Source organism: Cydia amplana, chromosome 2, assembly GCF_948474715.1.
Source record: "Cydia amplana chromosome 2, ilCydAmpl1.1, whole genome shotgun sequence".
Classification (NCBI taxonomy): domain Eukaryota; kingdom Metazoa; phylum Arthropoda; class Insecta; order Lepidoptera; family Tortricidae; genus Cydia; species Cydia amplana.
In genome coordinates, this window is record NC_086070.1 from 24,806,562 (window position 1) to 24,832,293 (window position 25,732).

At 37.6% G+C, this 25,732-nt stretch overlaps 1 protein-coding gene and 1 long non-coding RNA gene across 3 annotated transcripts in view; both read left to right on the top strand.

Annotated features, from left to right (window-relative positions):
• The window catches only part of LOC134661258 (uncharacterized), a 275,459-nt gene that overhangs the window by 181,370 nt on the left and 68,357 nt on the right, over window positions 1-25,732 (top strand). The window lies entirely within an intron of this gene.
• Window positions 1-25,732, top strand: part of LOC134661139 (uncharacterized) — a 73,131-nt gene that overhangs the window by 41,921 nt on the left and 5,478 nt on the right. The window contains exons 2-4 of the mRNA XM_063517091.1: window positions 17,408-17,616; window positions 20,297-20,432; window positions 24,873-25,006. Coding sequence (XP_063373161.1) covers window positions 17,408-17,616; window positions 20,297-20,432; window positions 24,873-25,006 — 479 coding nt within the window. The remainder of the gene's footprint in view (window positions 1-17,407; window positions 17,617-20,296; window positions 20,433-24,872; window positions 25,007-25,732) is intronic.

The following is a 25,732-nucleotide window of genomic DNA, read 5'->3' on the forward strand; positions in this document are numbered from 1 at the left end:
TACATTACAAACATGTACATATTAATTTTTATTTTTATTTTGTGCAATAAAAATTAAATAAATAAACATTTTACGGTTCTGAGTCCTACATAAATTCGCCTGAATTTGGCCTATAATGGGCTTAATTATATTTAGGCTACAAGTTGTCATTTTTAGGATTCCGTAGCCAAATGGCAAAAAACGGAACCCTTATGGACTCGTCATGTCTGTCTGTCTGTCCGTCCGTATGTCACAGCCACTTTTTTCCGAAACTATAAGAACTATACTGTTGAAACTTGGTAAGTAGATGTAGGACTGTGGACCACATTAAGATTTTCACACAAAAATAGAAAAAAAAAACAATTAATTTTGGGGGTTCCCCATACTTAGAACTGAAACTCAAAAAATTTTTTTTCATAAACCCATACGTGTGGGGTATCTATGGATAGGTATTCAAAAATGATATTGGGGTTTCTAATATCATTTTTTTCTAAACTGAATAGTTTGCGCGAGAGATACTTCAAAAGTGGTAAAATGTGTGTCCCCCCCCCTGTAACTTTTTAAATAAGAGAATGATAAAACTAAAAAAAATATATGATGTACATTACCATGCAAACTTCCACCGAAAATTGGTTTGAACGAGATCTAGTAAGTAGTTTTTTTTTAATACGTCATAAATCCCCTAAATACGGAACCCTTCATGGGCGAGTCCGACTCGCACTTGGCCGCTTTTTACATTAATTGTCCACAAAACATGGCGTCTTATTTGCTTCAACATTTAAGGACAGTAGAACCTTGTTCGTCGCTATTTGAAGTTTCATTATTCACAAAAAACGAAACGACATGATTAATGTTGAAAAAATAGGTTTTTTTTTTCTTTCAGTGGCGGAAATGAGATGTTTGAAACACGCTCTCATTCAGTGCGGGAATGACTTACTTTGTCACGGCATTTTGCTTGAATTAAATGACATTTAGAAATGGTTACCTTGTCAAAATTATAACCACACAAACGCGAGAAAATACTAACTGTAAAACATTACAAATCACATCCAAATGAACGCTATTGAATAAGTATCATTCATAAATTGGCCTGTATATTTGTATGCTGATTATTTGTGCCCAACATGAGGTAACACTTCTCTCTTCAAAGTTTACATCAACTTACTTTGCCATTCTTGTGGATAAAATGTTACTTTATCATCAGTTTTTGAATAATCTCTATTATGAGCTAGTTTAGTTAAAATAAATACTTAACCATTAATGAAAGATGAAAGATTCACCTGCGGCGGTAGCACGGTCGCATTTTTATCGCTTGTCACCATGCCTGTCACGTTCTAACGTATGTAAGTGCGAAAGTGACGGGCACAGTGACAGGCGATAAAAATGGAACCATGCTGATACCGCTGTAAAACATGCAAGATATAGTCGAAACTTTTTATGCACTGCATTGCAAAAAAGTCTTATAAAATAGTCTAAAAGACCGCATCGTTTATCCAATTAGATTTATAATTAACGTTTCTTAAACGAAGATTATATTCAGTGGGGATTTTTAACACCAACTTTTCTCACAGAGTCGCTCGAGGTTTTATTATTCAAAGCCTTGCCCGTGACGTCTTGATGAATGTTGTAAAAGTTCACATTTTATTCCTCGTTAAGATGAATGGAATTTATATATTTACGATCCGGTCTTTGCGTGGAAAAATACCGTTTTTAGTTTTTATGGTTGCGGTTTTGAGTAGGTTGTGTCAACGAGTTTATAAATTATAATAAATAGATAGAGTGATTCAAGAGAAAGGTTTATGTATAATTTGTTAACCCGTGCGAAGCCGGGGCGGGTCGCTAGTGAGTTTATAAATAAATTGGAAGGCCCTCAAGGTAAACAAAGCTATCTACGCGTTGAAAACATACTGCAGACAATTTTTAAAGTGCAACTAGGTATTGTCAAATAGACATTGTAAGAGGCATTTTACATAAATTTGATATATTTCTTAACTATAATGTTTCTGTTGTAATGTAAAGTGTCATTCTATGGAACTAAACTTGCTATGTAAACAAAAGTCACTAGTAAATTTACATTCAGAGACGATTTCAATATGGCGGTTTGTTTACATAGTTAGCAAGGTCCATAGAATGACATACGATTAATTAATTAATTAACTTCTATGTAATTAATGATACGTTAAGGAATGATATGTTAAGCTATGATACCTATGATTGATTCTATTGGAAATAAAAGGCTTAATTATTATAGAATGACACTTTAGTATTTGATATATTTTTAAAAAGAGAGCCACTGCGCTGGCTCGTGGTTATCACATTAATAAACGCCTAAATTCACCAACTTCGCGCCATAATAAGAACACTCTGCATTTTAATTATATCAAATGTGTCCCAATTTTAAGCGTCATTTCCCCATAAAGGTTTTAACACAAAATGCCAAAAACGCTATTCACCTTAACAGTAGCAATTACGGAAACAAAGGGTGGGTAGGCTCTGTCAGGAGCATGCACGTGGTAATTCAGTGGGTGCGGTTAGGCGATTGATTACCTCCCGTAGGTTGCGCATTACAATATCCGAAATATACAGGGTGACGTCCCAGAACTACCACGGCAACTGTTGACACCGCGCACCGGAGGTAGGTCAACTCAAGAGGAACCTAACTAGCCTAACATGACCTCAGTAAAAGATGCACAGTTTTCGCGTTATTACCGAAAAAAAACATGAATTTCAACTTTAACCACCTGCCATGAAAATTCTAATTTTTTTTCGGTAATAACTCGAAAACCATGCAACTTTTACTGAGGTCGTTAGGCTGGTTAGGTTCCTCTTGAGTTGACCTACCTCCGGTGTCATTGTGACGTGGTAGGACTGGGACACCCTGTACTTATAGCTGAAAAGGCCAAGGAGGGGCGACTAAGATGGGGGGAAGGGGGACACTTCATGAGGCGAGACGATATAGCTATTCCGTAAAAGCAGCGCTTAATAGCATGCAGCGATCAAGAGGCCGAGGCAGACCCGCCCGCCATTTGATGGTAGCACCGTCAAAAGGGACCTATAAAAACACAGAATGTCCCAAATGCACGATCTAGCGAGCAATTGATCTGCGCGCTTGTTCGAAGTGGTGAACGATGTGGCGGCGTCTAATTATCTACGCACTTGAGATCACCCGAGCAAAGTTAGGGCGACAAAAAGTTCGTTCAGGCTTTTTGACGAAATTACAATGTCTCTTTTAACACATTCAGTGCCGAAAACCCGACTATCGGGTATTCTAAGATTTCGTTCCCAGGCCGGACGACCCGATAGTCGGGATCGTGGTACTACAGCTTTATATGACGAAATTTTTGTCGCCTGGCGCGGATGTCTTGTTTGGCTGAGTGGCAATGAATGTGTTAAGATAAGATAGCGTAAAGATTTGTAATATTATCATAACCAATGATTTATAACTCAAGATAGGTTATAGGCGTTCCAAAATTGAAGCGCTTACCTTGTGACAAATTGGACAAGTTGCCTTCAGTCGCGGCTAGACAAGCGAGAAATGTGGACGTGCGAACGAGGTCCCTCACACCGAAAGAGAAAGAGACGACCTTATCTATGCTTAACAACGAGTGTGACAAAGATGGGTGAAATGAGAAAATTAATCAAAAATAACAGATTTCTTCGTAGGCACAGAAATAAATACGGAAGTCCTCAAGTATGAGTATAACCTATCTATGGTTATATAATATCATTGATCAGAACCTGCCAAGAACTATCTATACCTATATCGGCGCATAATTCCAATATTGCTATGCAAACTCACGAACTAAACTCATTAACCACAGGTTAAATGCAACGTCGAGCTAGTAATACGGCATAACGCTCGTTACAGAACTTTCAACAGCATATCAGTGATTGGATTATTGATACCTACGTAGCTTTTGCGCTGGTGAAATTTTCAGCCGAAATTTGGAGTGGAAAGTTTCAGTCTCAAAGTTACATAAGTGGCTAATATTTCGGAAGAACGGGGACGGTATAAAATGACTTTCGGAGAATAGAGATAAGCAGTTAAAGTAGCATGGTGTAAATTTGGTGACTGACGTAAGCGTTTGCGTTAAGTCTCATTTTGTATTGGATTTTGAACAGCGCGCCAAGCGGGACGTTTTGGAAACTCTAAATCCCATACAAAATGACACTTAACGCATACGCGTACGTCACGTTACGCTTACGAATGAAATTTACACTAGGGGTACCTATTTACTTACAGACATCGAATTTTAGGGGGCAAAATTTAAAGACGGGCACGGAGTCTCTATATCGACAAACTTAATTATCGATGCTTCTCCTATATGCCTACTAGAGATTGCTCCAATTTTTATTTTTATTTACTATTAATATAATTTTGTTAAAAATGAAACAAAATTATTCATTATGTAACTGAGTTCTCTCTTTCAATATTTTAAAAGGATAATAATATTAATAAGAAGGGGCTCTGCGCTGTTGGCTTCAGCCCCACGCACGCCTCACAAAAGTCCGGGACCCCATGAAAAAGACATACAATTAAAAAAACAACGGGTTAGACTCCGGGAGTGCCGGCAGAAGTGAAAACTCAATGACATTGTAACAGTTTTTCGATCAGGTCACGTGTCCGTCTTACGTCTTACGAATCTTACGGTCACGTGACCTGTCGCGAGTTTAACATTTTTTCCCCATCACAAAAAGTGTACAGCGCCGCTAAAGAAGTGTTCACTTTAATATTAAAAAAATATTCAGCATGTCGTTTTAAAATGACTCATTTTAAAGAGAGCCTAACCTAACATACTTTGTATGGCGGCGGCTAGGTTCGTGTGACTCTTAATTGACAGAATTTTACCTTAAACTGATGTTTTTTTGGAACAATTGCCATGCATTAATCCATACTAAAAATGCCAAAACTTTATTTAACCCATAATTATGTCACGACACGTCCGATCGTGCGAAGTGGAGAGAAAGGACAAGAAAATCAGATGGGAATAATAATGCTAAGGAGAGAAAGAGAGAGAGAGAGAGAATTATGTGTATATTTTCGATGAAAACTGTAAAGAACCCCTCTGGTTCCATACAGGAGTATCTAACTTAGAACCCAGAACGTTCTTTATGCATAAAATATTTTGATACAGCGCATCCCGCTATTTCTCTTCAGTGTAGCTACAGAATATTTTACTGCACTCCAATTGATTAAAGTTTGCTGAATGTGTTTGACGTAATTACCTATGTTATTTTGTAACTTTGATCATAATAATTATAAAAGTGTAACTTTCAATCAATACCTGCACCTAAAACTCGATGGCGACGAGGCAAACCAAAAGGGAGTATGGTACACGAAGCTACGCCAAAATGTCATTTAGAAAAACACTGCGTTGGAAAATTGTGTTCGAGCGTTTTTTTTTTGGTTAACGGTTTTTATTTAAAGCTATTGCGATGTAAATTTTACCATTTGATACAGAAAAAAACTGAGTAGGTACCTATAACTGCATTTTCAGAACTCATTTTCGCCATTTTGTCCCTTATATATGCTCTTTGAGCCTAAGGTAGTCGAAGTATATTAATATTAGGCACCTACGCTAATGACATTTATTTTGACCAAACCAATAAAACTTACACATATACCTACCTATTTCACGATATTTTCATTTTATGTCTTTGAAAAGTCATTCAATTTATCTGCCGGTTTCGACAATTTCACCGCTTATTTCGAAAATTTGTATCCATTATACTATGATGAATATTGTCTATTATAGTATAGGGATGATGACACATGTTGAATTTTATAACAAAATCTAGTAAAATAGATAGCAAACGAGCAATTTATCACAATAATGTGGATATTAAAATAAAATATTGAAAAATTACAAAAATACAGGACCTGAAAGTTTCAAAATTTTTAACTTCTAAAAACGATAAAAGTGAGGGTACCATTCGATCCCTTACATTTCATCCAAAAAAATATTGTATAGCAACTATATACATAAACGCAATATTTCACCGACAAAAACGAAATTTTCTTGTTTTGTCCATACTACAAGATGGGCTCCCAGAGACCTTGACGTCACGTTCCCTTATCGTTTTGTTTAGGGCGTTTCGCGAGTGAAGTGCGACTGTCAGTCTTTGACTACAATTTCTGACTTTTGTGTTACTTTAGTGCAATGGGTCCCATATAGACATTTGATCCTAAAAACAAACCCGATCGATTGATACCATAAATGAAAATTAGTCATGTAGCCTATGTCATATTCTCATTGCGCAAACTACGTTTCCTTGTCGCAGACATAATTCGGGATTTCTGCAGCCCACTGGACTGCACCAAATGCTTGATTATTTTGTCTTAAGCATCGCTTTGTGGAGTGCATTATTCCCGCTTGAATGCAGAACATACGGAGTATGAATATGTAACAATTTAATCGTAGATCTGGTCTGTGTTTAACTGTGTACATAGGATTTAATCGCTCATATTTGGAGCAGCCCAACTGAAATGGACTGCAACCTAAACGAGACCATAAAATATATTATAGTCCGAAAAGTCCTAACATGGTCCAAAATTATCTTCATTCTATGGCAAAATCACTACATAGTATAAAACAAAGTCGCTTCCCGCTGTCTGTCCTTATGTATGCTTAGATCTTTAAAAATACGCAACAAATGTTGATGCAGTTTTTTTAATAGATAGAGTGATTCAAGAGGAAGGTTTATATATAATTTGTTAACCCGTGCGAAGCCGGAGCGGGTCGCTAGTATTTGTATAAATGGAAGAAATAACCGAGAAAAAATAAAACCGTGGCCCATAGTTGTAGTGCTGGGCTATAGTTAAGTGGTATTACATTTACAATCATATCAGAATGTTAATTAATTTATTATTTCTCTATGATACTATAACATATAAGTACCTACTCTATGGTATCGAGAGCTGCTTAGGTATTGATTGCTATAACAGCCTTCGGCTATCGCCAGTCGCTGGCGAGAAATGGAAACTTTTGCTAACTACCAGATAATATTGTTATTAGAAGTCGGCGACAAGTTAACAGTAATATTAGTACAAAATTATTTATCATGAATCTAAAACCGGAATTAAGAATGCGCGTTGAATTTCGCGGTATCGGAGAATAGACTTCTGCGGGTCGAATTCTTTATTAATAGGGAGTATTACTGCAATGTTTTGCCGCCACTGTGCAGCACTAGCGACTTAAGTATACCATAGAGTAACTTATACACACTGTACCTTAAACTAACGACAAGTTTAATATGACATTGATACATCAAACAATCAACAACAACATCAACAATCATGTGTATAATTGCATGAATTCTATAGTAATTTAAATTTTATTTTTTTCCTTATTTATTCGTAATGCATGTTAATTATAAGATGTACTTTTTTTTGAAAAGATGGTGTCCCGCCGAGTTTGTTGTCGGTCCCATATTAGGATACCCTCCTCCAATTGAGGGGGGATTTAAATCTTCTCGGGGCAGAGGTGTAGGGTAGGAGCCGGTGTAGCTTTATTTGACGTTCATAAGCGCATTGTAATTATGCCTACCTACTTGAATAAACTATCTTTTATCTTTATCTTATTTTATCAAGGCGGTTTGTTTACAAAGGGCCTACCCGCGACACGCGGTATCGAAACTCAGCTATCTGCCTCAGCAGAAGTTAGATAACAAAATTTCGACTCTCGTTTGCGGAAGACCCTTAGATTGTGACTTATTGTGGGAAATAGCGCCCCCTACGCAAACGATCGCGTAATACCTATATATTAGTTTGGTTAAAATGCATCACACGATAAAAGTAAAAAAAGTAACAGCGTATTCTCGACAACATTAGAGAAATTACATATTTTACTCCCTATTTTCCCTCAAATACTTACCTATTCAAAATTAAATATCCGCGCCTAAAACGGTTAATGGTGCGAATCATTTCGGTGTGTAATCGGTCTGGAAAGAAGATAAATTAAGCCCTCCTTGAGCGGGCCGAAAATAATCTTACGGCCCGATTCGGACTTTAAGATACGTCAAATATTACGTCTAGATCTAGATACGATTTGGACTATATATGTCAGTGTCAATACTGACGTTTCTTCAAAAAAAAAAACGTCACTTTTGACACTGACATATCTCTAATCCATATCGTATCTGGACATAGTATTTGAAGTATAATGTAGTAGTGAAAGTCCGAATCGGGCAGTTAGCATCGGAACGGAAGTTTACATCATGAAAAATATTTCCAGTAGATATTTATGAAAAATAGACATGTAGTATTTACCTAACCAATACACCTATTATCTACTTATTGATACTTATCCTTAACAATATATAGAAAAAAGATATGCTTTTTGAATTAAGTACCTACATAACACTCAAGTTTTGAATTTTTGATGAAGCAGACATGTCTGAAAGCGAATTTTTTTAGTCAAGGAAAAATATAGGTATGTACTTACATTCAGAATTATTACTATTCGCTTAGCACGCAGGGGGGTCACTTTTCTCTGCAGCTGACTGTACATACTTAACACATTTAGAAATTTTACTAATGCCTAAGTAAGTACTTTGTTTTATTTATATTACAAGTATCGTGCATTTCTCTTCGAGGAAGGCAATGTTAGAAGTAGCCAAAAATAAAAATAATGCCGCATTTTTTCTATTTTAAACCCAGTACCTAAGTAATTGATTAAGGAAATAAGTGTGATTGATTTTATATTTCCTTCTGATACCACCGAGAATAGCTTAGTGTAAACACGTGTAGATTATTTACTGAACCTGAAACCCAAGTGTATAAATTTCAGGCGATAGGGTGACGTGACGTACGCGTTTGCGTTAAGTGTCATTTTGTATGGGATTGAGTTTCCAAAACATCCCTATTGGCGCGCTGTTCAAAATCCCATTCAAAAATAGACATAACGCAAACGCGAACGCTCGGTACGCTGTCGAATGAAATTTACACCGGGTTCTGAAAAAGACTAGCGAATTTACATTTTGATATCGACATTGTGTCATTTTATTATTTTTCACACATGCATGTATTGGCGAGGGAGACGGATGAGCGAATGATAACAGAATTAGGTACATCATTTTGATGATGATGATTATTAGGTTAGGGGGTATAACATTAGGCGGGATGACCTTGACGCCTATGACAGGAACTGGTGGGAGACGGGTCAAGACCGGTATACGTGGAAAGGGAGGACGGAGGCCTTTGTCCAACAGTGGGACACTCTAAGCTCATATATAAATAAAAATAGAAATAATATATTACCTGTATTTTATTAGAAAATCTACTTCCATCTTACTTGTATATATAGTGACTATCCAGAAACCCCAAAAGTAAAAGAAATTAAATAGTAAGTAGTATAGCCAGCAAGCGAATTTCTTGCTAATCAGCAACGGAAGTCTGCGTCGGGGTAGTTAATCACAACTTTCCCGGGAAATTTCTCTTGTCACCCTGTCCGCGTGTGGTGACCACGCGTTTTAGGATAACTGACTTTTTTTTTCGTAGCCCGTTATAGTGTCCCACTGCTGGGCAAAGCTCCCCCCCTTGATCTCCACAACTCCCGTTGTGCTTTTTCCGGCCAGTTACTGATAAAGTCTAAGTCGTCCCGCCATCTCCGTCTAGGCCTGCCATATCCGCGCTTCTTTTGCGGCAAATGCCATGCAGAGTTGTAATTTTCCAATTACATTATATAGGTAGGTACATAATAAACCATTATCAAAGCTTTTGATTATCATTACTCCAAAAGGCCCCTAGCAACGGAATATTCTTAAAGTCCCCGAACTATCCCACTGCATGGTCACCCTACACATGATCCAGCAGTTATAAACAAAACAAACAAATTGTGTCGTAGTCGGCACTTTCTGCGGAGACCATAATTAACGTGACGCGAAATTATTGCGTCACGTGACGAGAAATTATTGCGTCACGAGAGAGAATTATTGCGTCACGACCGAATAATAGTGATTCCGCTTCGCTATTTATTAATTAAGTTAATTAACCCTTGAGTGGGAAATTGTGATATGTGATGATTTTTCGGATTATTAATTTGCTATCATGATTGTGATGAAATTTATGGCAAATTGGGTTTTGATTTGTGGATACAAACTAGAGCGTATAGGTAATATTGCTTGGTCATTCTTTACAATTACGTACACACTTATCATACCTACTTAACGTACGGTTAAAGGTTGTAAAAAAGGTTTGAATAAATGGTAAACGCCATATTATTTATAATTCATGGAAAGACATAACTTAGGTGTCGGGCAAGAGAGAGTTTCGTAACATAGAGTACTTATCCCAAATTCCCAAGTTTAAAAAAAAGTGTAGTGTGCAACCTAAAATAAAATGGCCCAAATGCTACGTGATTTTGTGAGTATGCAACAAACTTTTATCCACGATAAGCTGCAGCAGACAACCGTTTCAGTCTTTAAAAACTCAGGAGACAAGTTTCAATTCGCTAGAATAAATCGCAGTTAGTCAGCAAGTTTACCGTAGCGCAATGATTGGTATGGAACACACTACGTAGGCTATGCGGGGTGAAATGCCGCTTTTTCACGATTTCTAGGTACCGTTCGGGTGCACAATTAAATAGGGATGATGACACATGTTGAATTTTATAACAAAATCTAGTAAAATAGAAAACGAGCAATTTATCACAATAATGTGGATATTAAAATAAAATATTGTTAAATTACAAAAATACAGGACCTGAAAGTTTCAAAATTTAAGTTTTTTTAACTTCCAAAGTAAGGGTACCATTCGATTCCTTACATTTCATCCGAAAAAAATATATATCAACTATATACATAAACGCAATATTTCACCGACAAAAACGCAATTTTCTTGTTTTGTCCATACTACAGGATGGGCTCCCAGAGACCTTGACGTCACGTTCCCTTGCCGTTTTGTATAGGGCGTTTCGCGAGTGAAGTGCGACTGTCGGCCTTTGACTACAATTTCTGACTTTTGTGTTACTTTAATGCAATGGGTCCCATATCTTAGACATTTGATCCTAAAAACAAACCTGATCCATTGATACCATAAATGAAAATTAGTCATGTAGCCTATTTAATATACAATTCTCGATAAAATGTTTTCAGGTTAAAGATACTTTATTTGTGCCAAAAGAAATATTACATTCACTTATTGAGATATGTCGATATATGCAAGAATGTTGTAGGCTACTGAGCGTTAACAGTAATGCAAAATACATTTTTTTCTTATTAGAGGGACAGTAACAACAAAATAAACACAACAATAAAAGCTGTCCCAGAGGCCGTGAGTTCAAGTCTCACCCAAGACAGTAATTTTTCCACTTTTAAATTTATTCTAAGTTTATAGCATCGTTCACAGACGTTTCTGCTTGTTCAAAATTAAAATGAATTTGTTTATTTAGGCCCTAGGCCCGTAAGTGGGATGGGCAAGACGTATAACTTTGGACAAACCACGGGCGGTAATTCGTAAAGCCCTGATCGCATATTTATCGCCCTCACTTTCGGTTCGGGCCACAAACACCTGCGATCTGGAGCATTCACTAATTCACCTCCCTAGGTATGAACTTAATGTACCTACTATTTATTTAATCGAACGTAACAAAACAAATGCAAGTCATTGCCACTTGATAATGATTTGAGTTTCATTGGTGGTAATTAGTATTTAGTACACCTACAGCCATTACGGGCTTTAAGATTACAACATACCGGTCGGAAACGTAGCTCTCGCATCCAACGGGAACACACACCCAGGTACTTTGCGTATATCGTCGCTCTGCATAGCCGGAGGGCATCGTTTAACATTCCGAATGTGATGCTTCGTAAATGTGTACCGAACTTGGTAATTTATACGTCATTTTGATCCATTGTGTTTGCGAAGGGACCAGAATGGAAAACGGCTACTTTCCTGTTTCCTTTTATATATTTTTTTTTGTGTGACGGTCAACCGGGGTGAATTCAAATGTGATTTACCTGACAATTTTTTTTAAATACCCACAAAAAATGTAATATTTTTATTTTATGGTTAAAGACCGTTATTCGTTTGCGATATAAGTATAATTTAAAGTTGCAGAGTTTAAATTACGACATACAAAATTGTTCATATTTTTAGATGCTAGGCATAATTATTAAATTGTAGGTATCAGTTTGAAGGTACATATTAAGTACCGATAACTCTACCAACTAAACAGCCTAGAGAAAAAAAATACCGAAGAAACGAACGACGAAGTAGGTACCTACTTAGCAACAAATTGTAATTCTGCCATGAATGCCATCATAGCTCACGATATAAAACTGTGCTCCAAAGTTTTAAATGAATAGCCATGTTGGGCTTTAACCTTCAAACCTTCATACACCCGTTTTATGAAACTAGTAAAAAAGATTTTGTGGCAACCCCATTAAAGTAAAAGCCCGCCATCATTTATTACAACCACAAAAAGGAAGCGATTAAAATAGAGAGACAAAGGTTTTCGGGTACCAGGAGAGCAGAGATCGCAAAGCATTAGATTTTACGATAGCCGTGCAGTACATTTTTACCTCAAAACCTTTGCCTCGAAGGTGAGGAAAGTAAATACTCAGTTTATGGCACGTCGTTAGAACTTGGGTCATAACGCTAAACGACGTCGCTGTTATCGCCTCTTTGCTCTCCAAATCTGACAGTACTACCAACTTATTATTGCCTGGTACATTTAGGCGCATGATTTGTTTTTGAAGATTAAAAAAGTTATAATGAGGATTGATGCTATCTGTCATGTCATTTGGGTAGACAGCTAAGCCCTTTCCGAGACAAATTGGACAGATTGTCAAGATGTCTTAACCCAAAATTCAACGCAAACTGGATCATTAGCAGACTTTATTTTGAGACATTGAGACAGTTTGTATCATAATTATTGTTGTGACATGGCGACATTGCACTTACGCGACAATATATTCAATATATCATTTTTTTATAAAGACACTAAATAATATAGGTAATAAAAAGACGTTCATGGAAAAATTACAGTGACGACTGTATTTTTTTTTTGATATTTATATGTTATTTAACCGCTTGTTGTTTTAACCTCTTCTTCCTGTATTATTTTTATTGTTTTCTGTAATGAGGTGTGCAATAAAGAGTATTTGCATTGTATTGTATTGTTATCGCTATGAATATACAGAGTTGCTTCGCCGCCATTTCTTAACGCCAGTACACCGGATGCGTCTGCCTAAACGTGCACGTGCGCATTGTAATATACGGATCCTTAAGATTGCCGGCACACTGCTTGCATGACGTGCACATGCACGGCTCGAACATGTTAGCGCACGTCTACGCACGTCATTCATCCGCCGCGGCACGACATTCATCCGCCGCGGCACGACATTCATCCAGCGGCCGCGTAGCCGACGTGCCAATCGCTGACGCTCCGTAGCGATCGAAACGCAACTGTCACTATCGCACTAATATGGAGGAGTGATAGAGATACACAAAGCGATTCGATGGCGAAGCACAAGCGATTGTCACCTTGGCTAGGCCGCCTGGTTGTACTCTTTTTACTTTCTTTAAGGACTTGGCACGCTTACAAGCCACTTAGTCAAACCAGCACCGATATCGGAAAACCTTAAAAACGTGTCACAGTTTAACAGCTGAAGTTTATGCTATCCGGGTATCGCACAGCAACCCTGGCAAACAAAGAGATAAAAGCTTTTTAAATCTCCAAATTTATGGTTTGTTTGTTGAAATGAAACAGACTATTTGGGAAATCCTAGAGTTTGCGGACCCGATATTATTTTAATATGCGCCGAATGGGTATATTTTATGCAGACTCACGCGTTTTGATTACTCAGCAAAGTTTACCAGAGTGAAGCCATATATGTTCTCTGTTTTATCACGCGTTACGTTTGTAGATTAATTATTCTGCACGAGTACATTTCATGTTGATTCTGGAAATGTCGCAGCCTCGACATTTTGCTGCAGTTCATTGTGAGAATTCCAGAGAAATCTGCAGCGGCATTCGAATTCAAAAAGACATGTCGTTTTAATCTAGCATTGACATCGCTCTATTAATATTTGGTACCTACATACGAACAAGTTTCAAGCCGAGGCAGGAAAAAACTTGACAACTGGTTTACATAATATGTTTTGATATGTCTCATCTAAAACCATAAAACATAGCTGAGCTTGCGCGACTTCAAGTATGGAGCGCTCAGCTATGTTTTATATCGCGCGCGAGAACGCAACTCGTGCTAGACCGCCTGAAGGTCTACTGCAAACGCGAGTCGAAAGATTGTTTTTTAACCTCTATATCACTCTTGCATATACAAGCGATAAAGAGGCAGATAGCTGAGTTTCGCGTTTCCCGCTAGGGCCTTTGTAAACAAACCGCCTTGATGTAAATATCAATGTCATATTTTATTGTCCGTGAAAACTTGTCAATAAACAGTTTAAGGCTCAGTTATAGTATGTTTAAGTTACTCTATGGTTTACGATGAGTGCTAGTGCTGCACTCTGGCGGCAGAACATTGCAGTGATAGGTACCCGCTATAGCCATTGTTTGCACATTTTTGCCAACACGTTTGCCAGTATACGCGGGTTCTATTCCCTGAGGATATTCCTATCCGCTGTTTGTCTCGTGGCCGTTCGCTGTGTGTTTGTTGTAGGATAAGGTTTATGATCGTAAATATTGAACTGCACGTCCATTTTCTTGTTTAATCGAGGTCTATATTATAATATTTGTATTATGTTATATTGTAATATTTGTATGGTGCTGGAGAAACCTTCGGTTCGTGTTTACGAGTATGTTTTTATTTACATGGACCTTATATATGTATTTTGCTAAGATAGGTAGGTACGGAAGCCAATTCCAACCTACATTTCGATGTCAAAATGTGTAATTTTGTTATCATACATTCACCTGTGAGAATCGCTCGCGCCAATGCATATAAATACCAATAAGTTTTTGGCAGAGTTTTCATTTTTGGCACAAGCTTTTATCGCTGACTGTACGTTTTTTTCCACGCGCGAATAATAACAAAATTACATCATTTTAAATCTAAATGTAAGTTCGAATTGGCCTCACAACATAAGTTATATGACGTACGTTTTTAAACGTTATGTTGATGACGAATCTAACGTCGGTTGACATTATAAAGCTCCGTTCTTTGCCCTTTTCCAGCAACCATCCACCGAACAATCCAATTAAAAACAATTTTCGACACGTCTAGTTCGTTAGTTTTTATTTAGACAGTCGCGGCAATTGCTGCGATGGCCACGTGTGTTGCTTTTCACTCTGTGTTCAACATTTTATTGTATAGAATACCTCCTGTAGATCCCTCAATATAAAGCGTTGAACATTTTTTTGTCACCAGTAGCAATTTATACTTGGGCCAATGTTAGAATATTACAGCCTACACATTTTTGACGTAGTATCTGAATATTTTTGGCGTTATTCATAAACGACCGCTAACTTAATCAGCTGATAATCATCGTTTGTCCCTGTCGTTATGCCATAGAGAGGGACAAACGACGAGCATCAGATGATTAACTGAGGAAACTTTGACTTTAGCGGTAATAAACGCTATTTATTTTCCACGCGATTTTTATATTGCATTGCAAGCTACATTTCTCTGTTATCACACCTACCCAATATTAAACATCAATGGTCTTCTTTTAAATTCGTGATTTTTTTTCATATCTTGTGCTCTTGTAAAGTACCTGCTTTACAAAAGCTGCATTCCAATTTTAAAATGTAATTATTATTTGATTTTTATTTCGAGCGGCCAACCCGGCCGGAGGTATTTATCAAGAAAATTGACAGGAATATCACCATAAGCTCTATCTAGTAGGCGATCTGTGTTTTATTGCCGCCATGTTTTATTTTCCCGGCGCTCGTTAAATGGACGTGGAATGTTGCACTCGCAAATTGTGACGACAAATGCCTTAAATTCAGTCATTTTTATAGTGAGGTGTGAATTTTGGGTGTTTAATATTGTTGAACCGTGTGTAAATAACGTAAAGTTTGACCTCTGTTACTGCAAAAACAAAATATTTATTTTTTCGGTGTAACGTTCATTTAAAAAGCTTAATACAAATATATCTACCTCGTTCGCAAGTTAACTTATACCAATCCTTCTCCAATAACTTAAGGATTTGTACAAATACTCGCTTGTAACGAACTAGAATAGCATAATCATTTCAAGGGCTATATTAGATCAGTATAAGTACAGTAAACGCTGGTAGCCTAGCGGTTAGAGCGTGCGACTTTCAATCCGGAGATCGCGGGTTCAAATCCCGGCTCGTACCATTGATTTTTTCGGAACTTATGTACGAAATATCATTTGATATTTTACCCGTTGCTTTTCGGTGAAGGAAAACATCGTGAGGAAACTGGACTAATCCCATTAAGACCTAGTTTCCCCTCTGGGTTGGAAGGTCAGAAGTCGTTTTCGTAAAAACTAAAGCCTACGTCAATTCTTGGAATTAGTTGTCAAACGGACCCCAGGCTCCCATGAGCCGTGGCAAAATGCCAGGATAACGCGACGAAGAAAGAGTAGATCAGTATACAATGTTTGATTTTTGCCACCATCCGCATAATAATCATAAAATAATGGAGGTGAACGTTATTCATCCTCCGAAGTTGCTGTCACTTTAAAGTTGAGTAATGACCTTTCTTTCCCGGGCCGCGCTAAGCTTGAGATGTCGTAATCTTTGGATTACTTTGGAAATATGTATTTTAGAATTGTATGTAGAATTTAAGAGACAATTTGGTAAACAATTTTACTTATGTTAGTACTTGTGTGATATGATAGTGTTGATGTAATGATTAGCAGACAGACAAACCAAAAACAAAATGGCGATTAAAATCTGTTTTAGCTAACTCTTCAGGTGTTTTCATTAAAGGAAAAAAAATCACCGACGTTAGGAAAAATTCTAACTTGCTACCTTTTGGAACACTCTGCCCAATAGCTCTTTCCCAAATGAGGTACCGAATCTAACCAGCAACGAACGATCATGATTTACTGATCAAGATATACGGTTTCACATGAGCATCTCTTATAGACTTGGAGTTGAATAAATGTGCCATTTTCAACCAAAATGGTACCTACTTATTGTCGGTTGTCAATAAGGATTTCTATATAGCTTCAATTTGGAATCAACCTTATCGACAACCGACAATGTGGTACCTTTTGTTCGAAAACGTCACAAATGTTTCCCAAGACCGCACTTAATATGAAAACTATGACACTGCCATTCTCAAGAAACCAATAAATTCACCCAGCTCATCCACCTGCTTCTTGCAATATGCCACACTGCCATTAATCTTATTCAAAAACGTTTACCTTCTGAACGCCACGCCGCGTCATCGTGAACCTTATTGAAATGCACGAAGGTTGATATTGGACTGCAGCCGCGCGGCTGTAGACATCTTTAGCGGTCAAAGGGTTAAAAAAAATATCCTTGTTTCAGGTACAGTGAACACGCTGAAATCTCTGCACATCTACGTCCCAAAGGCTGTGCTGTCTGGCACGAGCGCGGAGCTGATGTGTACTTACGAGTTGGAAGGCGCCCAGCTGTATTCTATCCGGTGGTATAGGAATATGATGGAGTTTTACCGCTACGTGCCGAAGGAGTCGCCAGCCACGAAAGTGTTCCCCGTCGCTGAGATCAAGGTCGATGTAAGTATATCTGACCCAAAGAATTATATAGCACTATCGAAGGCCAAAGATCTATAAAACAGTCCTGAACTTTGCTATCTGTGTAATTAAAGGCCCCTTTTCATGTGTACACCATTTGACATTTGGGGATCTTGAGGAACGGCCGCCATCTTGGAATATGTGTATCATCTTGAATATTTGTCCAGAAATGCCGCAAAGAATTTGCATCACCAGACGGCAGTCGGGCGGGCAAAATGTATTGTGGCAATTTCTCGTGTTTCAGAAATCAGAAATTATTTATTTGCAATTTTGTAGTGATTATTAGGGATGTTACAATAAATTATTTAAATTCATGTATCTAGCTTGCATGCAATATATAAATATAAATGTGAAATATAAATAATTAATCTCTTGATAGGTTATAATTTTCTCTTTTGTGTGTGTTTTAAGAGTTAGTAAGGCATGGCAAAAAGCCAAGATCACGCCAGAAATATTTTATTTATGTGAGAAACAGTTGACCTATATATTCAATTTATTATGTAATACGTAAACAAACAACAAACATATTCGTAAACGTAAACATAAACGCAACCGTACAAAATTGTCATGCTTAAAAAAATACTTGTTTTTTTCCATTGGAATTTAACAAAGTTACGGCTTTTTAACCCCGCGTAGTAAAATTTGTACCCTTACCATGAGTTTACGGGAGCTTACGGCCACTCGGCTCCAAAACGCATAACACATTTACCAGCCAGTAACTCGCCAACCGGGTTCTATTATTATTGGCACTTTTCGTGCGCGGAAAAGCGCACTAATCGTAAGCGGAAACTAAACGTAGCGTAGTGCATAGCTCATACCAGTCATACCGGTAGCGAATGCGAGAACAACCGACATTTACAGTCAACATATTAAATTCATTCAATTGTTTACCGTATTGAGAAAGTGAAAGTAATTTTTCTTCAACTCCGGTTGTAACCTTAGCCCCGAGAAGCTCGGCCGGTGGGAGTTACCTACTCGGTGGGAATCATTTATTCTAATATTTTTTATGAATTCTTGTAAATTACTTATCTTAACAAAAAAAAAACAAGCCGCGCTTGTGCCTGGTAGAACAAAAAATACTCGTACAAAAAAATAAAAAACGAGGGTGTAATATTATGTATCTTGTAAGATACATTGCTAAGAAAATTAAAAGGATAATGAGTAGTTATTCCAAAAAACATATAAATAAAACATATATTTTAAAATAATAGTTTGTACTTAATAATAATTAAAATATACATAATTTGTGAGTTCAAATCAGCCTCATAGTAAGGGTTGTTTAAAAATAAAATTGTTCAGTTTAACGGCTCTGACGGGGCTTTACTGAATATAGCGCACCGCCGGCTGACATAACCCGGGATATGCGGTGTTTTTACCTGTGCCGTCATTTTTGATCTGTGGTTTTTTACATTACAGACGCATTTTAGTTATTTTCGATACAAGTGCGAAAAAGAGGAAATTCGAAACGAGTGGCGATAAATTAAAACACGACCGAAGGGAGTGTTTTAAATCGACACGAGTTGCGAATTACCTATTCGCACGTGTATCAAACAACGTTTTACAGTACATATGACACTTTAAAGTTTCGACATACGCACGAAAAGTGCTAATTTTACGCACTAGTGCGGAAAAGTAGCCCCATATGTACTGTAAATAAGCTTTTATCGGAAATTTTTAGTTTATTTCATGCGTCACTTATTTTTCATCATGACGATACTAAATTAACCCAACTTTAGTCCGAAAAGTTCACAACTATGATCTAAAAATAATTCGATTATCTTCGTTCAGGTGTGAAAATTCTTTGAATGTCGCAGTAAAGTTTTAAGGAAGAAAGAACTCAAGCAACACTAAAAATAAGATTGGTGTTGATATTTAATTACGTATAAACTTGTGGATCATTACAGATAGATGTGGACAGATTTTATCCATAACAAATCCAAATCAAATTCATAACCTGTTATTACAATCAGAATACGCCTCCAAGTATTTTTTCTTTTCTTGTAAGACTCCAGGTCCTTTCTGTGCAATACTTGCACTGCATTTAATGAAAATTCCCTCTGCAATTGGTGTTACCCTTGCGCTATCACATGGGGTTCTTCAAGAAGCAGGTATTTAGGGTTCTCAAAGGTCAGCAACGCATAAGTGGCTCCTCTGATGTTGCTTATGTCCATGGGCGGCGATTATGCATGGGGACTGCTTCCACCAGGCGGCTCGTCTGCTCGTTTGCTTCCTATTACATAAAAAAAAAAACAACGGGTTGCACTCGGGGAGTGCCGGCAGAAGTGAAAACTCAATCACTATTCCAAAATGTCTGCAGCACTATGTATAATTGAGGTTAACGCCATCTAGCATTATTTCGTTGCATTACTTGAAACCACTGTACTAAGTACTAAAAGCACATCACTGTTAGTACTCGAGTTATATTAATATCAGGTAGAGCGAAACTCACTAGATGGCATTTAAATCAATAAAGAAAAACTCAATGACATTGAAGTAACAGTTTTTCGATCAGGTCACGTGTCCGTCTTACGTCTTACGGTCACGTGACACCTGTTACGAGTTTAACATTTCTTCCCCATCACAAAAAGTGCACAGCGCCGCTAAAGAAGTTTTCACTTCAAAAATCTTTACCAAATTCACGTAACTTGTTTTTTTTCCACAGGTGGCAGGCTCGGACGCGAACCGAGTGATTCTAACAGAAGTAGACAGAACTCTGACAGGAGAGTACCAATGCGAGGTGTCAGCCGACGCTCCGCTTTTTCACACGGATATCAAAGCCGCCGAAATGGTGGTAGTAGGTAAGTTGACTTTTATAAACTTTCTTCTTCTTTTATATGAAATAGATGTCATACAAAAAAGTGATTAAGACGAGCACTCCAGTCTCAGCTTTCTGGTTTTCTTTAGGGTCAGAAGATATTATCCATATCATGCAGAACCCTGTAAGGCTAAGATGGTCGACTCTTTATCATTTGTCACCATGGCTGTCACGTTCTAACAAATATGTAAGTGCGAAAGTGACGCATGTCATGACAGGTGATAAAAATGCGACCATATTAGCTGGTCTGGTCGTAGGTTATTAGATATTCTGTTAAATTTTTAATTTAGAAATTTTTAGGACGAAGCTGCATGACTAGAGCTTCCAAAGAATCAATTGTACCAAACAGTAACACCTAAGACAACTACTTACCTACCTACAACCCATTACAAAAAAAAATATTTTGTATCAAGCAAAAACGTCTGCAAACGATGCTATTTCGCACTAGAAAACCTCACAAATCCGTTTAAATTTATAATCTTTTACTGGAAATTGCACTTACAAAGGTCGAGGCCAGGTGTTCCGTTATTCGCCAACATTAAACTTCATTTTAATCTGTGGCACTGTGAAAAATACAATCAGAGCACCACAGTAGTAAACAATCAGTATGATTTTACATTTTGTACACTTTATGCCTATATAATATATCATATTTATTCTCGCATTTTTATCATCGCATGCGTAACTTTTGCACTTTCATACTTAAAACGCGACAGGCATGGTGACAGATGATAAAAAGGCGACCATCTTAGCCCTACAGGAAGTAGAAAACATCATCACCAGCTTCTAGGTACACAGGAGCTCGATTCAGATTTAACATTTGTTTACGGTTTTGAACTGGTTTTGATACAACCTTGATGATCGTAAAATATTTACTGTTTAGGTACACCAAGCCACCCTATAGGTACTATTTAGTCACCAGCTTAGTACGCCTAGCCAAGGTGTTATTATTGTTGTAGCGTTAACTAACAATTTTCATCTTAGCTAACCTAACCTTAGCAAAACGTTTGTCAGGTAAATTGGTCTTACCTGACAAACGTTTTGGGTTGCCGTATGCCGTATGTTACTAAGCGTACTTTGCCAGATCGCCTCGCCTGAGAGTCAAAAATGTTCATCTTAGTTAACCTAACCTTAGCAAAACGTTTGTCAGGTAAATTGGTCTTACCTGACGGCTAGGTTGCCATACTGTTACTAAACTTACTTTGCCACAACGCCTCGCCTGAGAGTTGGCCCATCTAAATAATTACTGGTATTCCGCGCTCAGAGATATGGGGTTAATGTCCAGGGAAACGGGACCCCCGTTTTTCCTCCTTTAATACCCCCTGTTTTTCGTAGTTGTATCCCTGTTTAATTGCAGAAATTTCTCTTGGATTTTAATGATGGATTTTTTTAGTTAAAAGCTTTTCTAATGAGTTGGATTTGAGTCAAGATTTTCTTTTCTTTTCCTCTGTTTAATTTAAATACGGTGTCTTTGAGCGTATTTTTTACCTGCGGACAAAGACCACTTCAACTTAAAGACTATCCATGTCCATATTAGGTTGTGTTCTTCGCTATTGTTGTAAATTGTGGCATTACGTGTTACTTAGTTGTTACATTGTTGTACTGTATTTCCATCGCTGTTGGCAAATAATTATAGGATTAAACAAACTTAAAGACAAGGTCACATGTTCAAAAAAGCATGTTATTTAGTTATCGTGCATTTCGCTCGTACATGTCCGTACATGTATTGGCGCGGACGAAATGTAAGAATATACGTACAGGATGATTCAAATATAATTCTAATATCAGTATACGTCCAAATTTTCCTGAGTGATGTAAGGCTAACAGTCTTTATTATTTACCTGCCGCCACACGACTTCTATTATTTAACTACTTGTTTCGCCCGAAGCAACGTTTTAGCGTATCACCTGTACCTTTTTATTCTAGTCCCCATCTGCCCACTCACGATATTTCCCCTTCTACAGAATATTTTATTAGGAGCGGTGAACCATTGCATATGAGACTAAAATAATTGTAAAAAAAGCGGCCAAGTGCGAGTCGGACTCGCCCATGAAGGGTTCCGTATTTAGGCGATTTATGACGTATTAAAAAAAAACTACTTACTAGATCTCGTTCAAACCAATTTTCGGTGGAAGTTTACACGGTAATGTACATCATATATTTTTTTTAGTTTTATCATTCTGTTATTTTAGAAGTTACAGGGGGGGGGACACACATTTTACCACTTTGGAAGTGTCTCTCGCGCAAACTATTCAGTTTAGAAAAAAATGATATTAGAAACCTCAATATCATTTTTGAAGACCTATCCATAGATACCCCACACGTATAGGTTTGATGAAAAAAAAATTTTGAGTTTCAGTTCTAAGTATAGGGAACCCCAAAAATGTATTGTTTTTTTTTTCTATTTTTGTATGAAAATCTTAATGCGGTTCACAGAATACATCTACTTACCAAGTTTCAACAGTATAGTTCTTATAGTTTCGGAGAAAAGTGACTGTGACATACACGGACAGACGGACAGACAGACATGACGAATCTATAAGGGTTCCGTTTTTTGCCATTTGGCTACGGAACCCTAAAAAAGTGCCAATGTTTGTTTGGCTCTCCTGAAAAGTTTACTTTTTGACAACCGTATGGAACTAGAGGCGAGATATAGAACCACCATTTCTACCATTAGGTACTTGTTCCCAAAGACAGAACAGTTGAAATAATTGCGATTCAGAAAGACAAATAATTCAGCTGAATGAGTGTGTATTCGGCTCGGGCTTCAAATAGAAAATTCATTTTACAAGAGGTCGTCGGCCCAATTCAGTTTCGAAAAGGAAATTTGTTTCTTTTCCCGTAATAGCAACTCGATTTTCTTTGTTTACTATTTACTGTAGGATCATTATTAATGCATTGAGGTACGAGGGGTATTCAAAATATTCTCGGTATGAGAATGAAAACAAACAAGTACGAAAAGTTTGATATTTTTATTTTTCAATATACTCCCCCCCTATGTTCATACACTTAAAAGATCGATCAATTATTTTTATTAATCCTGCATAAAAATATTTTTTATCTTTGGTGTAAAAATGCTCCTCCACTGCCGCCTTCAATGCTTCATCATCGGAAAATTTATTTCCACGCAGATCCTTTTTAAGATTGGGGAACAAAAAGAAGTCGCTGGGGGCTAAGTCCGGACTATACGGTGGGTGAGTAACAGTTTCAAACCCACATTCAACAATAGCTGCCTTGGCAATATGAGCAGTATGGACGGGGGCGTTGTCATGCAGAAGCATAACACCTTTGGTTAACTTTCCTCGCCTCTTTTCTTTGATTGCATCCTTTAATTGACGTAGAATGTTAGCGTAGTACTGTCCTGTGATATTTACACCTTTTTCTTTATAATCGATCTGTAATACTCCTTCACAATCCCAAAATATCGTGGCCATGACCTTGCCAGCTGAAGGGATGACCTTGAACTTCTTGGGATGAGCTGAACCCTTAATGTGCCACTGCATGGACTCTTGTTTACTCTCTGGGTCATAATGATGAACCCAGGTTTCATCTCCAGTAACTATTCTTTGCAGCACCTCATCAGGATTTTCACCGCACAGGTCAATAAAATCGGAACAACAAGCTACACGCATGCCTTTTTGAAGCCGAGTCAGCATTCGCGGAACCCATCTTGCACTTACTTTTGACATATTAAGATGGTCATGGATAATATCATGTATGGTACCAATAGAGAGATTGGTTACTTGTGCTATAGATTTTACCTTCACTCGACCATCTTCCAATATAAGTTTTTCCACTTTATCAATATTTTCTTGTGAAGTAGCTACTACAGGCCGGCCAGGTCTAGGGTCGTCTTCAACACTCTCCCTTCCACGTTTAAACTCGCTTGACCACTTTTGAATGGTAGATAAAGAAGGAGCAGACTCACGGTAAACACAATCCATTTCCTCTTTTATGGTTTTTTGATTTTTACCCTGTTTTGTCAAGAATTTTATCACGCATCGATGTTCTAATTTAGTTAACATTGTCAATTCCCACATGATGTTCATGTTTGTTCAGCAATTGCAGAAAAACAAAAGAACATCTCGCTTCGAATTATACTTTTTTTTAATGTCAATGAATAAACCTTAGCGGCCAGTAACGAAAGAAATTTTAGAAGAGGTTGTAAGATATCAATACCGAGAATATTTTGAACGCCCCTCGTATCTAAGTGGGTTATTCACATTTCAAGAGAAAGGTCACTTCTGTATCTAAAACAGTAAAACATAACGACCTGGGTACATAATACGAGTAGGTATCACGTTTTTCTCTCATGACTCAGCCAATAAATCTCTATATTTCAACCTTTGTAATAATGTACTTACTTACTATTATTTTGACCTTGACTTTAATAAACAATTTGAATTCCAACATTCTTCAACAGAACCCCCACTGACAAGTCCGAACGTGTCGTCGGACCGCATGTCGTACGTTGGCGGCGACCACATCCAGGCCAACTGTTCGTCGCCGCCATCTTTGCCCGCCGCCAACGTCACGTGGTACGTCAACGAGCAGATGGTGAGTTTTGTTCATATATTTAACCTACAATCATAGGGGCCCATTCGGATTTTGTAATAGACATCTATTAGATATCTTTTAGACATCGCCAAGATACGATGACGATATGTTTAAGATCTAACCTGTCAAATTTGACATTTCCGCGATTCTTAGAGATCTAATTCACATCTAATAGATATCTAACACGATCTATCGTAAAAGTGACATTGGTTGCCCGAATTGCGCTGCAAAAGAGAACTAGTTGAAATCTAAACTATAACGTATCTAGAATGGATCTAGTACGTGTCGTCTCTTGTGGATATCTTGAAATTCGAATACGGCAGTATGTAAAGTAAATAAATAAATATTATAGGTCATTTTTTTTACACAAATATGACTAAGCCCCACGGTAACATGTATAAACGACAAAAGTTTATGACAAAAGGGCGTCATATTTAAACTGCACTTTCCGCCTAGCCCGTGACGCAATAAGAAATATGACCTTGAATAATGTTCGAATTTTTAGCATTAACATATATCTAAAGACGGGTCTTACGGCTCAGAAGGGGATCAGTACAGTGGTGTCAAACACTTTAATTCGAGCCAATCGTGCAGTCTAACGCCACAACGCGATTGGTTGATGAGTTCGCATCACGCACAGAATTGGTCGCAACTAGTTGCGTTAGACTACACGATTGGCTCGAATTCGTGAGTGACACCGCTGAACTAGCAACATTCTTAGTGCTC